Source organism: Salarias fasciatus, chromosome 14, assembly GCF_902148845.1.
Source record: "Salarias fasciatus chromosome 14, fSalaFa1.1, whole genome shotgun sequence".
Taxonomy (NCBI): domain Eukaryota; kingdom Metazoa; phylum Chordata; class Actinopteri; order Blenniiformes; family Blenniidae; genus Salarias; species Salarias fasciatus.
In genome coordinates, this window is record NC_043758.1 from 15516458 (window position 1) to 15532389 (window position 15932).

General features: G+C 39.2%; 1 protein-coding gene across 1 annotated transcript in view; it reads left to right on the top strand.

The window, feature by feature from the left end:
- The window catches only part of si (sucrase-isomaltase), a 79993-nt gene extending 70274 nt beyond the window's left edge, over nucleotides 1-9719 (top strand). The window contains exons 67-70 of the mRNA XM_030108794.1: nucleotides 57-145; nucleotides 1831-1880; nucleotides 4931-5098; nucleotides 9407-9719. Coding sequence (XP_029964654.1) covers nucleotides 57-145; nucleotides 1831-1880; nucleotides 4931-5098; nucleotides 9407-9478 — 379 coding nt within the window. The 3' untranslated portion in view covers nucleotides 9479-9719. The remainder of the gene's footprint in view (nucleotides 1-56; nucleotides 146-1830; nucleotides 1881-4930; nucleotides 5099-9406) is intronic.
- The last annotated feature ends 6213 nt before the right edge of the window (nucleotides 9720-15932 follow it).

Consider the following 15932-nt stretch of genomic DNA (forward strand, 5'->3'; position numbering starts at 1 on the left):
ATAGGTCCAGTCCTTCAGCAATGTGCTCTAACCCCTTCTGTCCTTTTTCTTTTCAGTCGGAAGAATCCTCTAGGACTGCTCGTTGCTCTCGATGACGATGGAGCTGCACAAGGATCACTATTCTGGGATGATGGAGAAGGAATAGGTAATTTAGGAAGAAAAACAATTCTTAACTATGCATTTTCTTAATGTTTTCAAGAGTTATCAATGGGACAGTTTCATTGAACTCAACCAAACAAAGACACACATCAAAAAATCCACACATAATAATCCACAAGATCCTGGCACAAGCACTGCTTTTGTCCCCTTTCATTTCTTAATTCTCTTTGAGCAAATCTTCGATGTTTTGTGTGTAAGTTGAAAAATCTACATAAAGATTCAATATTAGACGTTTTACATCTGTGGCCATCTGATGTGGTTTTACGATTTTCAACCATGTTCGGATAAAATACCATCAGGCTAAAATTCAAGTTTATCCGCTGACCTATCCCATATTATATCTGTTTCATTTGAGCCTGTTTTAATTCAGTACATCGTAAAATTATTCATTAGGCTAATGTAAGCTCAATGTCGATAGTTGAATTCAACAATCAAAAGTTGTTCGTGAGTTTTCAGCTGCAAAAAAAGCCATTGCATAAATTGTAAGTGTAGATTCAAACATGCACACAGAACTGGTGTTGCCTGAGAAAAATGGGGTGTCATTCAGTTTTTTTGTTTTTGTTTAGTTTTAATCTTTTGAGTAAATGTTACGAAAACTAAGTCCATTTCAATTTAGAGAAAATAGGACCAGAATGAACACCAACTATAGAAAGTTTTAAGGATGCACAACTATATGTCGGAAAACCTCCACAACTTTTATTTTTCTGCAATTTACAGTCTGAGAAAGCCCACAGTTATTTATTGTTATTAAACAGATTTCTCGGTAGATTCCTCAGGAAAGACACAGCCGAGTGCTGCACAGTTCCTGTGAACTTCCTCACTCATTCTTAGACACACATGTATCCATAAAGTCACACACAAGCAGAATCAAGTGCCTCTGTGAGAAAATGCATTCCTCTGTGAAAGGCATGTTTGTTTGGGACAAAGCAGACAGAGAGAGAGAGAGAGAGAGAGAGGGAGAGGGACGGAGAGAATGAACAATGAGAAATGCAGAGAAGAGGAGTGACATTAACTATTACAGTAATTCCCCGTGTCGCTGCCTGGAGATATGCTCTCCATCACTCTTCTTTTATCTGGTCCCTCGCTCCTCTCTTCTGTGTCTCCCTGTCTGACTGCCGTGTAGTTTTCCAACGTCTTTCTTGTTCTGCTTTGCTCCTCCAGTACAGTGCTAGCTTACCTGTGTTGTCGGCTTACCTGCTCTCAGCTGTTTTCGCTTCACTTCAGAGGGTTGACTATTCACTCCATTGTTGGTCAGGCTGATGCGTCACCCATTCACCCGCTAAACTCATTCATTTCACCATGTCCAGCTTCACTCATTCATGCAGTGCATCTATTATTCAACAATTCATACAGTGAAAAGCAGTCCAAAAAATTTTTTTTTTTTGGTTTTCTTTTTCAATGAGAATGACTTTGTGTAGGAGTCCCTCAATAACCTGGGACTGTGTTCAATGACTCACTCACTCACTCATCAACCCAGTTAGGTGAATATGTACTCGTCCATTTAGTCGGCTGAATAGTAATACAATGCTTAGTTGGTAATAACATTACTCTTGCTTAATATGTTCAGTTACTACCTTTCTGTACCCATGCTATTTTGTGATGAAGACAGACAGATTTTCTCTGTCAACATCGCTGCTCTGTGTGTAATCCGCTTGCATTTTCTCTACTCAGACACCGTCGGAAAAATGGAGTATCTTGTGACCACCTTCGAAGTACAATCGGTGAGTTCAAGTGCCAGCAACATATGCTATCTCTTCATATACAAAAAGTGAGATCAACTACTTACTGTAGGCCCCGATACAGTTCAGGAGAGCTGCAGCAGGCAGATGTTTGAAGGTTTGAAACCATTACTCTTTACTAAGGAAGGTTTTTCTGATTCTCATGATTGTTTGACTGCTGTTTTTTGCAGTTTTGACTTGGAAAACATTTTTATTTTAAAGAAATGTGTTTATATTGCAAATGAACATCAATACTAAATCAATCCATTTTAATGCAATGACATGAATCTAATTAGATATAATTTCACTAATCATTATGACATAAAGAGGAATAGATGGCCTCATGACAGTGAGGTTTGGGTTCAGATCTTGCTGCCATTTGTTGCCAGGAAGGGTCACATTCAAGAAAAAAAAAGTCATCGATAAAACAAACCAAAAAATTTAGTCCTTTAAGTAAAACTGCATAGCAAAAACAAACCATGCGGTTTAACCTGCCGTAAAACAAAAAAAGGGTGTAACTTAAATAAGTTCAAATGATAAAACGACAGAAAAATAAACTAGATATGCAGGAAGAACTTCAATTTCAAACACTAAAAAGTGTAAGTTAAAGCCTGTGAGGTGTTTGCCTTGAGTTTTTGACAGGAGCCTTCCATCTTTGGCTATATTTCTGACACTTTGATGTTACTGCTCACATTCAAGGATATCCTGTCCTTGTAACTTTAAGTGTAGAGTTTAGCCGTGCACAACAATAACAAGAAGTTATTATTCAATTTCACGTCCAATAAATACAGTTGGACAGCTAAAATATGCCACTGAAATCTAAAGATCTCACTTTTGCATTATCAACACTGAGCCAGCCGCTCGAAGTCAGACCGAACAGTTTGAGTTGCCAGACTTTATGATGCACAACTGCACAGTATTTACATCCTCTCCAAACCAGCATGCCAGTTTAAAGGTGACCAGAGTGCAGCCACTGTCGTTGTGGTAATGCAGATTAGAGCGTGATTATGGTGGTTGTTTTAGCACAAAACGGTACTTACATTTTCTGCCCACTCGCACAGCCTCTCACCACAAACACATACACGGAGTAATTTTGGAGCTTGAGTTGGCAAACACAAAAAAAACACTGTTTCTGAAAGGGGAAGAAAAAGGATTCTTCCTCTTCGTGTAATCCCAGACTGACTTGGTGATATTGAGCGCGGGCTCTGCGGGGGCCATACCATCTGCTGCACTTTTTGGTCTTCTTGTCAGTGAAGATAGCACTTTACAACTCGGACTCCAGATTTATAGTTGTTGTTTTTTGCCGGATGAATTTCGGAGCCATCAAATCCCTTTGTGATGGCATCGGGCATTTGCCAATGCATGAGAATGAAGAAAAAAAAAAAAAAAACGGAATCTGTCTGGGCATGGTGCTGTATATTGATTAGCTTTTCTCATAAAGTTGATATATTTCAACCAATTTTCAACCGGTAATTAAAAGCATAATTTTTTGCTGGTTGGATTAATGAATGCGTAATAACATCACTATGCAAACATGTTGGATTTTAATATTATGTTTTCATGACATAAGATGAATGTCAGCTCATCACAGAACACCAGTACAAAGAAAATTGTGCAGTATTTTGTCTTTAAATAACGTATTGCCCATTATAAAAACGAGACAGCCAATTCAGTACAAGACTGTTTTTAAGTAGCAGCTTTAACAACCAGCAGTCAAAATATATTTGGGGATCATTAAGACAGCAAAGCAATGGTGCCTTAGCGTTCGCTCCATTTCTTCCCAGTTGTTTCTCAAGGGAAAGACGGTTTAACCACTTACTACCATTAATAGCTCAGAATCTTAAATGTTTATTTTTAACTCGTGACTCGGAAGCATAATTTAAACCATATGAATGCGCTCATACAGTTTTGTGAAGATTATGACAAGATAGGATTTTTCTAACTTTTCAACTGAAATATCTTATTTTCAAAATGGGAAACTGTGAGTTTATATGCAGAGTACGAGAGCAATGAACCAAAGCAAACCAAACCACTAAAAAGATTTCTGAGTTAAAAGAACAAACATTTAATCATAAAAGCAATAACCTGTCCAGCTTTCAGCACCAGTAACATCATCTGAAACGTCACCAAATTGCCCCTGTGTTTTCATATGGAGCTCAGACACTTCAAAGCACATTTAAAAAATAAGAGCGATAACATAAAAAGCAATGAAACAACAAACACGAAGTTTGAGAGAGTCTGTTCCATTTGTACTGTATTCTAGTTTTATGTCCGAGTCCAGCATGAAGCACATTTTTAAGTGGCCACAGTTCTATCGCAGTTTATTACAGAATCCATAATCACTGGGACAAATGGGGCAATCCCAACTCCATTTGGGTTTTCACCATGCAGAGAGACACAGACGCACGGAAACAAGCACATGTTTAATCACAATCACACAGGCGTACGTATACGCACACAGCTATAGTCGACACGTACAGCTGCCACGGCCAAACATCTGTGGCTGTCCTCTGCCTACCATCAGGCTCAATCCAAAGCAATTTCACAGCGATAAAACAGGCCCAGAGTCTGACAGCCAAACGAGGGAGAGGGAGTAGGAGCGAGTGAGCGTGTGTATTTGTGTGCAAGCCTGTGGGTGTATGTGCGAACAGGCAGATGTGAGAAGATGAGGATAAGTTGGACAATGAGGCCAGTGTGGCCTGGCAGATTAGTGGATTGTATGCCATTTTGGATGCCTATCTGAACATCGAGGCGTGTGTGCGTGTGTGCGTGTGTGTGTGCGTGTGTGTGTGTGTGTGTGTGTGTGTGTGTGTGTGTGTGTGTGTGTGTGTGTGTGTGTGTGTGTGTGTGTGTGTGTGTGCTTGCGTGCATGTCCGTGTGAGTTTCATCCGTTGTAGCTATTTTACTTTTTTTGTTAAAAACATTTCTGCCTCCCTCAGTCATAAAGGATTTGTCAATACATTAATTCGTTGTGATGACGCCTTTATTTAGGCATTTGCCTTTTATAAACGAGCAGTGAGACATGAACTGATATGTCATTCTTCTTCTTCTAGAATACCTTGGTGTCTACACCTACAGTTCACGGATTGAAGGCTGAGGATCGGCTGATCCTGGGTGAAGTGAAGGTTTGGGGTGCGGGTACCGTTCAGATCACCAAGGCACTTCTTGACCAAAGTGGAGCTACACATGACCTGACTGTGAACCACAACATCAATACTCAGGTCAGTTTGGGTCTTCTCATGATTTGTGTGCCATCAGAAACTGAACATATTCAATCTGTGATCTGGCCTCTTAGAATGTTTCCTTTTGTACTAATGTAATATGTACAGCCAACACACAGGTCATACTTCAGTTAAAACTGAAAATAACTCAATTTCCTGCTTTTGTTTTGGGTTTTTCATGTACTCCTAACACTCTCCACCAGTGTGAAACTCAAATTTTGCATGATGAATGCAATTCAATACCGACCTGAAACTGGTACTTATAGGAAACAGGCTATACCCACAACACAACTCCTAACACAAATTAAATACCCGTTTCTTGCAAATGAGAGTTCTTCACATAACTGTGGGGTAAAAAAAAAAAAAAAAAAAAGCAGAACAAAGAAGAAAAGAGGTATGGGTTAGTGTTATTTCGATGCACAGTGAATTGCCTTATATCACCAGATCTTTAGAAGATGTTTTTCAATGTCTTTCTTTCAAAACATCTTTCATAGCATTATGGAACAGAAAAAGCAAACCAATGTTTCTAGTTGGAGAGATGTAAAAAGATGCCATATATAAAATAGATTACATACAAAGGTATTTACTTAGTGGATTTTCTTTCTTTTTTTTTGTTATTTTCTATCTTTTTTTGTTGCAATAATTTTTCTTGGCAATAAACCCGACAATATTGGAAAGTCTGTTTATATCCCTTTCAAACTGTGCCACATGTGTAAAGAACATGCGTTTGCAGGATGTTCCACGGAGCTGAATGTGTGGGTTGCACCCATCAATAAAGAGTAATACAAAAATGGAATCCACTCCGACTGGTAATCCCACATTGCTGCAATATGAGATCTAAATCTATCCATCACACAGAGTGTGGTTTATCAGGTATTCTCCACAATTTTGGAGTTGTTAACATGAATCCTCTGCCTGCAGTTTCAACTGAAATGCAACGAACAGGAGCAGGATCTGCTTAGTCAAATAGCAAATACAACTTAGCAAATTGTTCATGGGAGCAACCACATGAATGCTTGTTCCTTATAAATCTGGCACAATATAAAAGGGAGCGAGCTTAAACATGTTTTCCAATTGTATAGGACTTGATGCCAAGAGACATTATTGTAAGAAAAAAAAAATCACGTCTCAAACAAAATTGCAGTTATTATGCATGTAATCAATCGTACATCAGTGTCCACTGCATGTATCCTCAAATATCCCTTCAGCAATCACTGATCATTGTTTAACATACACACATGTCCAACCAATTGTCAGCTCCTGTATGTATAATATCATCATTGCTCCATGATCTTTTCTATCATTACTTGCTCTGATATCATGAACTCAGGTCAGCTTTCAAGTTGACTGACCATTTTCCTGCCACTCAATGGCTGTCAGTAAAACAGAACAATAAAAAAAACCCCAGGTTCAGAACCCTCTGACACCTAATAGCTATCATCAACTCTGCATCCCCCCCCCCCCCGACACTGTTGTTTTGTGGTGAGTGTGGAGCTGAAGCCTTGACTCAGGACAGTGATTTTAAAGCAGCTCATGTAAAAATGACTGTCATTTCCTACTGCTTTCCCCATCATCTGCTTCAGCAGCTGGGCAGAAAGGAAAACTAAAGAGAATCACGAGAGACCGTGCCTCTAAAGAAAGGTCCTATCAGTACATCCAGAGTGCATTACACTATGACAGTCACGTTATTTTATTTATTTTTTTTGGAGTGTGTGTTTTTTCACCATGTCAAAAAAGCATTTCAAGTGTTGGCTGTTCGTCAGGGGTCTGTGCACTGGTTGGCACACTTATCTCATATTGAGCAGACCCCAGAAGGATTTCATGTTTGTAGCTTTTCATAACAGGGTTGTTATGATAAATAGTGAGTCAGAATTGTCCACCAGCGTGAGAGCATGTGCGACTGTATGTATCTTTTTGTTTGCTTTGGGCTGTTGACCTGTCCAGGAGGTCCCTTCCATTTAGTCTAATGTCAGCTGGAACCCTAAATCGAATAAAGACAATGAATTGAGGACTGTGCATGCATGTGCATTTCAGTCTTTTATGGTGCAGACAGGAGATTGCGTGTCAACTCAGAGTGGTCAGTGAAAATTCTGTCCACTTCTGAAACAAGTCAGTGCAGAGCTGTTGGTGAGACATTTGTAAATCTTTTTGTTGTTTCATACCATTATTGTGGAATCTGCTGTGTTTGTGGTGTTACTACAAATCGTAAAGAAAAAAAAAAGCCTAGTGGGACAGAGCATTTTTTTTTTTGATCTGTTAACCTACAGTTTGCACTGCGACAGCTTACTGACTTTACTGGTTGCCGCTGATTGTAGGTGAAAAAAGACAGTCGTCTTTGTAGCTGACATATGAAATATCAACAAGTTATTAGTTCGTTGTGGACTTTGTGTTAATGATTCATGGAAGAAAAAGCACCTAGTTATGGAATCAGTGCTCCATTTAGCATGTTTGCCCTAACAAATATACGATATTGGACGTTTCTACCAGAAGAAACAAAATACAAGTACATGCGTTGTAATTTCCAATGCCTGAAGGCAGTTGTGTTGTTAATGGTTGTGTCTGTATTCAACATATTTGAAATAAAGGGCAAATGAGCTCAGCCTTAAGCAGAGGTGGCTGCTATTATTGTGGCATTTCTTTAGCTGATCCTCGCCAGTGTTATTTGCAAATATTTCTATCATAAGATATTTTTGTCTAGTCTTGTCATAATTTCTTTCTTCAGTTGTTTTTTGCACAGTGTTTACTTCTTGACAGATAATTCTCTATATTTCTTTTTTTGTACCAGTATTTTTTTTTCCTTTTGCTTGCTTGCTTTTTCTTTGCTGAAACTCTCCAATAATTGTTACTTTCAACACAATGATATCACATTTTTATTTGTACTTGTAGAACTCACAATTCCACCTGACCTTTTCAAGATAGATACAAACCACAACAAATAGACCATTAAAAACACTAACTTCAAGTGCAAGCTGTTTAGATGAGCAATGTAATTCAACACCCTTAATTTGGGATGTTAATAAATCAAGCCGTCAGTTTTCCACATCAGGATGCTTTAGTTATGTGTTACAGAAAAATGAACATGATTTCCTTAATATGAAACACTTGATGTGCAAAAAACAAAATCTAAAATGGCTTTTCAACAAAGAGGCAAAATCACATAAAGAGAAGCATAAAGCATGTGTAAGGTTAGCGAAGGCTTGATGGGAAAAAGAGGAGTGACAAGCCCAAGTTCAACAGAAAAGAAAAAAAAAAAAATGTGTTAGTCCTTAGTTCGCCGGTGATAAACTATTCCTGTCAAGGTTGTGTACTGTACTCAGTGCACTTATCAAGAACATGAGAATGATAACTACAGCAGCTCCATAAATAATCATGACTGAAAAAAGCCCAGGAGCTTTGCATTTGTACTGTTCTTGGAGAAGATGGACAAGGAGAGACAAGATGAGAGGGGGTGAATTGCAGATGAAGAAAGTCAGAATGACGAAGGGATTTGAAGTGTGTGTTGGGGATGCGAGAACGGGCCGAGAATAATGAAGAGACAGACAGACGGTCCATCTTCAGGAAGGAGTGCAGGACGGACATACTGCGAGCGAGAGAGGGAGAATGCATCGCAGAAAGCAGATGGAGAGGTGAAAGAGATAAATACCAAGGATGAAAGATGGGTGGGGGAAAGGAAAAAGGGCAGAGTGAAACAAGAGAAAAGGGAATGACACAGTATGTGCATGGTAATAAGTGCTTTTTCAGTGTGAGACCATCCATTCATCTTCTTAAGTATTGTCTGATGGGGTAACAACTTGAAAGAATCAGTAAGCAGCTGGTGCTGTGTCATTTAAGAACTGCGAGGTGTCGGAGAGCTATTTCTGTCTGTTACAGGACAAGATGTTTTATCCTGAAGACATATAGACCTGCTATCTCTGTCATATACAATATCCGATCACATGTATAAGGGCTGGCTTTACCAAGGACCGGTGCTGTTTAGACTGCAGGAGTAAAATCGGAGCATTGTCTTTTGAATCAGGCGTGAAGCAGCGAACAAAACAGAATGAATGTACTGTACACTCTTTCCTTTAGCTTTCTTTCAGTTCCTCAGCGAAAACAAGGAGCAAATTCTAATAATTCCATTTTGTCCATATACCTTCAGTTGGTCACGCTGTGCAGTGTCGAGTTAGGCTTGAGGGAATGAAAAATGCAGTCTCCGACTGTTACAAATGGGTTTGGTGGTGTTTAGGACCTCAGACAAATGAAGATATACAGCTTATGCTACACAAACAATGATTGAGGTTTTCCATTTTTCTCTTCTTTTCTCTGCAGGAGCTGATTATGGATGCTACAGACAAGTCTGTCCGTCTGGACTTACCTTTTACCATCACATGGAGGATATGAATCCAAGTGCTATGACTGCATTTTTCTTGTGAATAGTTGAAGTATTTAAACATAATTGTGCATGTATGTAAATTAAATTGTGGGGAAGAAAAAATGTCCTGGAACAAAGAGATGTTAAAGTCAAAAATACTGAAGTGAGTCATGAACTCACAAGTCTAATTTGACTGCTTTTTACAACTGTCTTTATTTTTTTTAAACTGAGATTTGCATATTTAAAAACAGTACCGACATATTCTGTTTGCAGTTCATATAAAGTTTGCCTCTATATGCATTTTGAATCCATGAATATGATTTATACATGAATAACATAACATTTCTTCAAATAAAGTCATTTGAACATATAAGCTCCGCATTCTTCTTTTACTCGAACCCCTGGGTGTTAAATTAATCTTTATTCCAGGCCCACTTACAGTGCAATTATATATAAATGGGGCCAGTTTGAAAAAAAAAACAAAAAACAAGAGCATATTGAACTATCAATATTGACAACTCCAACAAGTTTCAGTAGAAAAAATAGCAATCCCTAAATTACTTGGTTCAGATTTTAAGCACATTATAGAAAGAAAATATAATCTGGAAACAAAAACATCAACAGAAGTGAAGAAGTGCCACAGCGTTGGTATTTTTAGCTCAACTTTAGCATGAATGGGATGGCTTTGACGATACTAAATCCTCTTGCAGCTTGTGGGCCACATGTTTGACAACCCCACTTTCAGTTTCTCAATGCAACAAATTCAACTTTCAGTTCATCTCATATTGTCATATAACCCATTTAACAGTGCAGGGAAAAAAATGTTAACCTAATTTTGCGTCCACAATACATGGGGAGTGAGTGATTTTATGAAATTGTCCTGGCCCCTTTTTCACACCACAGATGCAATACCAGGAAACTAACAGCTGTGCAAAATGACTGAACAGGTGTTTATAATAAAATAACAGCCAGCGCTAATGACCAGTGGAAGGAAACACATGCACAATCTCAAGGAGCCTCTTCTTAATAAATGCTAATGTTTTCTTATCCAACAGATGCATGATTGATGCTCGGTAGCACAGCAGTTACAAACGGCGACAGTAACGACAGTGGTTTATCATGATGTGCACATGACTTTCAACTACAAGTTGTGTTATTGTAATTTTACCATTGTGTTCTGGCACCTGTGCATGACCACAATACATACACACGCCTCTATATGTCTGTGGGCGTGTGCGCTGGCGTAAAACCAACTAATTATAGCTTTCACCTGCGGCAAGCTGTCTACCTGAGCTTTGTCTCATCCCATTACTTCCCCCATGTAATGATACACTCATCCATTATTCAGCCATTGGTGAACGTAATGATATCAATTTAGCCATGGGCACCTTAAATTGATTTCCTCTCTAATCATCACTCGACAGGAAGGAATGTATAGGGAGGGAAACGCTGATGGAAACATTCGTCTGTATCTCAGCGTTTTTCTGTGCTGGTGTCTAAAAAGTTTAGATTTCAGATTGCGTTGATTAATTGCCACACATCCCTTCAGGTTATTTCTAATTTTGAAAGAAAACTTGTTTGTGATTTCAGAAAGCAATGCTCTGACCATATAGGCCAGTGAGACATAATTGAAGGAATAGCTTTATCTGAATGGTTTTCACTTTTATTATTACTGAAACGTGTAATGAAAATAACTAGTACAAAGATGAAATTGTTTTCTCATGAGGTAGTGGTGGCCTGCAGGTCACAGCTGCGAGATTGTGACCGAAAATTTATATGTACACCGAAATATGCATTTTTCCAACAAAAAAAACAAAGTATATTCACAATGTAGAAAAATATGTGGATTATGGCGCCTGAGGATTTCATCATGAGTAAAGATACTTTTCCAAACAACATGAATAATTTAAATTGATTGCCATAAACTTGACAAAAGGTTGATCTTCTAAGCTCATTAAAACATGACATTTTGGATGTACATGTTCTTCAACGAACATCAATTATGTGCAGCTCTTTACAGAATGTAACAGCCAGCCTCCGTGGTGTCTAAAAACTGCACTTTCAATTCAGTCTGGTGAGCACGATTTGTACATGATTTCCGACATCTTCCATAGGGAGTTCAATTCTTTCTCCACAGCAAAAATCCACTTTTTTACAGAAAGTCTCACTTATATCTCATTATTTGTGGATCAATGTGTTTTTCTCTGACTTTCTGAAAGAGAACCCATCTTACCAGACAACATGCCTTTAAATGAGTTGCAGTAACAATGCGTCTTTGTTACCGAGGTGACTGACAGATACAAGTGTGTCACAGATGAATGGGGAAACAAAAAGATAAAACAACATGAAAGATAGAGGGAAACCACTTTGACAACATCAAAGACTGCCAGACGTGACAGGTGTGAGCGTGTGTGTGTGTGCCCGTGTTTGTCTATACCTCTGGGGACCTTGTTGCTCACTAACCTGCAGGGCTCACGGGTTGGATGGAAAAATGTGAGTTGGATCGGGCAAATGATCGCATTTCAGAGGAAAACTTCTGTCTAGGTTAGACGGAGGCTAGGATAAGATTCAAGACTACGGCTTTATTAGGATTATATGTTAATGAATGTAAGCCAATGCAATGCTCCTGGCAGGTATGGAAACCAGACATGTGTGTTTGTTTCAAATGTAGTGTTGGTTTTGTTTGACCTGATGTTTGACTTATTCTTATATCTATGCATGTATCCTGAATGAGAACCTGGCAGATATTGATGAGAAAGCCACCTTTAAGTGGTTACAAAACATGATTAAAAAAGTATGATAAAAGCACATGCATGTGTATTAGCATGGAGCATTATGTGAAATTCAAATGATAAAAAAACACAATTTCCTGAAAGCACAACATGTCACAATAAATCATGAAAGGCACAGGATCTGTGTTCAAATCAGATAAGTTAATATTTGAATTTTCTTAAAAAAAAAAAAAAATGTTTTGTCAACATGGTGAAGTGAGCAAAGATATTGGAGCAATAGTAGTTTAAGCAAGAAAAATAATTCTGAATTCAGCCCAAAAAAGGAAATACAAAACAAAGCACTATATGACCAAAAGTATTTGCTCACCCATCGAAATGATCAAAATCAGGTGTTCTAATCACGTGGCTTGGCCACAGGTGTTTAAGATCAAGCACCTAGGCATGGAGACTATTTTGACAAAAATTTGATACACAGTGTGATACACACACACACACACATATATATATATATATATATATATATATATATATATATATATATATATATATATATATATATATATATATATATATACATATATATATATATATATATACACACACACATATATATATATATATATATATATATATGTGTGTGTGTGTGTGTGTGTGTGTGTGTGTGTGTGTGTGTGTATATAAATTGTGTTCTCGCCACCCCGTCTGTATTGTATATGTCTCCTTCAAGCTCGGGTCCTCTACCAGAGGCCTGGGAGCTGGAGGGTTCTGCGCAGGATCTTAGCTGTTCCTATAATTGCGCTCTTTTGAACAGAGATCTCAGATGTTGTTCCTGGTATCTGCTGGAGCCATCCTCCCAGCTTGGGGGTTACTGCTCCCAGTGTCGCGATCACTACTGGTATCACTGTTGTCTTCAGGCCCCACACTCTCTCTATCTCTTCCCTTAACCCTTGGTATTTCTCCAGCTTCTCGTGCTCCTTTTTCCTGATGTTGCTATCACTTGGGATTGCTACATCTATCACTACAGCTGTCTTCTGCTGTTTATCCACCACCGCTATGTCAGGTTGATTGGCCATCACCTGCTTGTCAGTCTGGATCTGGAAGTCCCACAGGATCTTGGCTCCATTGTTCTCGACCACCTTTGGAGGTGTTTCACATCTTGACCCTGGGACCTCCAGTCCATACTCGGTACATATGTTCCTGTACACTATGCCCGCTACCTGGTTGTGCCGTTCCATGTATGCCTTGCCTGCCAGAATCTTACACCCTGCTGTGATGTGCTGTACTGTCTCTGGGGCTTCTTTGCACAGTCTGCACCTGTGGTCTGGTTTGGTGTGGTAGATCTGGATAGTGGCTCTGACACTCACTAGTCCTCGGCCTCCCTCCTTTCTCTTGGTGTACAGCCTCAGTATGCTGGACTTAGGGTGGAACCCTCCGTGCATTGTAAGGAGCTTTCTTGTCTTGATATCAGTGGCTTGCATTTCTTCCAGTGGCCACAATATTATGCTAGCAGGGTATCTGATTACTAGCAGGGCGTAGGTGTTTATGGCCTGGATCTTATTTTTGCCATTCAGCTGGCTCTTCAGGACCTGTCTTACTCTCTGTAGGTATTTGGCTGTGGCTGACTTTCGAGCTGCCTCCTCATGGTTACCATTCACCTGTGGGATCCCCAGGTACTTGTAGCTGTCCTGCACATCTGTTATGTTCTCTTCAGGTAATTCAACTCCTTCAGTTGTGATCACCTTCCCTCTTCTAGATACCATTCGTCCACACTTATCCAGTCCGAATGACATCCCAATGTCATTGCTGTATATCCTGGTGAGGTGAATCAGGGAGTCGATGTCACGCTCATTCTTGGCATACAGTTTGATGTCGTCCATGTAGAAGAGGTGGCTGACAGGTGGCTCTTCCTATCACTGTGATGCAGAATTCACCAAGCGTTGGATTGTTCACCCACTAATAGGGAACGTGAGCTGGGTTTAGACCATCGTGAGACAGGTTAGTTTTACCCTACTGATATATATGTATGTATATATATACATATATATATATATATATATATATATATATATATATATATATATATATATATATATATATATATCAAAGTGAAGCTGCCAAAATAGAAGAGTAAATCAAAAGGTTCAGAAAAAAAAAATCCAACCATGTAAGTCAGTAGAGAAACACACAGAAAACACATTCATGAAGGCAACAGCACTAAATTGGTAGTTCCTATCATTGTGCATGTCTCTCAGTTGCATTCGGAACATGCAGAAACTTTGGGTAGATCAGGCCCTCTGTGTTTCACCTCTGATGACTTGGTCACCTTTTCAGCATGCACCTCATGTACAACCTTAGATGGCTGTCATCTGCTCCAGTACCTCACATTTATCAACACAAGCACACCTTTGACTGTGATCATTTAATTCATAAAAAGCACCATTGGTAAGATCGCTCAGTCTTACTCACCCGACCACATCCCCGCTGCCACTTTTACAAACAATGACACTCTCACCTGTTTGTCATGAGCAATTTCATGTGTTTGACACCATGCTTTAGCAAGGCAATTTTCCCTTCACCTCCACTAAGCTGCCACTTATTTAGAGCAGTCAAGCACACAAGTCACCTGAACACTGAGAGCCTACTATGCTAATTACTGTTTTTCTCAGCATTAAAGAAGCATTAATGGTTCCTGACCCTGAACAAAACAAAAGCAGGCTCATCCCAAAAACCTTAGGTTAGAGAGGATGGAAAAAAAAATCAATGGAGTAAACCTCAGGAGATGCAATTCAAAGAGAAATCTTCCTTCTTTGAACAGTTGGGGGTGCAACAGGAGTCTCTGGTTTAAAAAAAAAAAGTGACGAATAAGGACTGTGAAATATTTGTGTTTTGTGACTCTTGGCCAATTTAAATATGGCATCGCCTCATTTACATAAATCGCTGACTGCACTGACAGTTTTTAGCTTTGGCGATGGAGGGCTTGTGAAGTGAAGTTGATGACAGCATGATAGCACCTGCATCACTTCTATCTTCAACTTGTTCCACTCCACTGCTTAATTTGACTCTCGTTAAGTCACATTGAGATTAATGATATTTCACACAGGCAGCCTGCTAGCAGGTAGCGATAGTATTACGCATAAATTATTGACATTAGCGATTCAGCTCAGCGCCTATAACACGCTCGCACGCACAAACTGAGAGCAACAAAGATTAACCAAGCTACAGAAAGGTGACCTGGCAGATATGGTTAATTGAAAACATGAGACCTTTTCAGACAGGTCAGTCTGAGGGTTCGACAGTGGACAGATTATGATTTCCACATCAACTGGAGTATGATGGGTGAGATATGCAGCAGCGTGTGCTGAGCAGCTATTTTGCATTTGAGTGAATGACTACAATTAATATACGCTATTAAAACACATCTGTCGACACTTGTGCTTCCCCTTCAGGTGCCATGGCAATCATAATTGCGCCATTACCATTCTCATCATCGTGATCCCCATTGTCATCATTCTTTAAACGTCTCAGTCAAGAACAAAAACATAATGTCCTTAAATAATTCTCATGACAGAGCGAATGGAAGGGAGTATTTTAAACAGAGGATCAAATTATTGATTACATCTGGGCTTAAAGCTGAAGAATACAGTGCATGTCAATATTACAGGGTCGAAGAACAGATTGCTGAAAGTTCAGGCAACTCAAAAAGAGGCAAAACATAAGTCCACTTGCTTCAACTACAATATAGTAGAGAAGT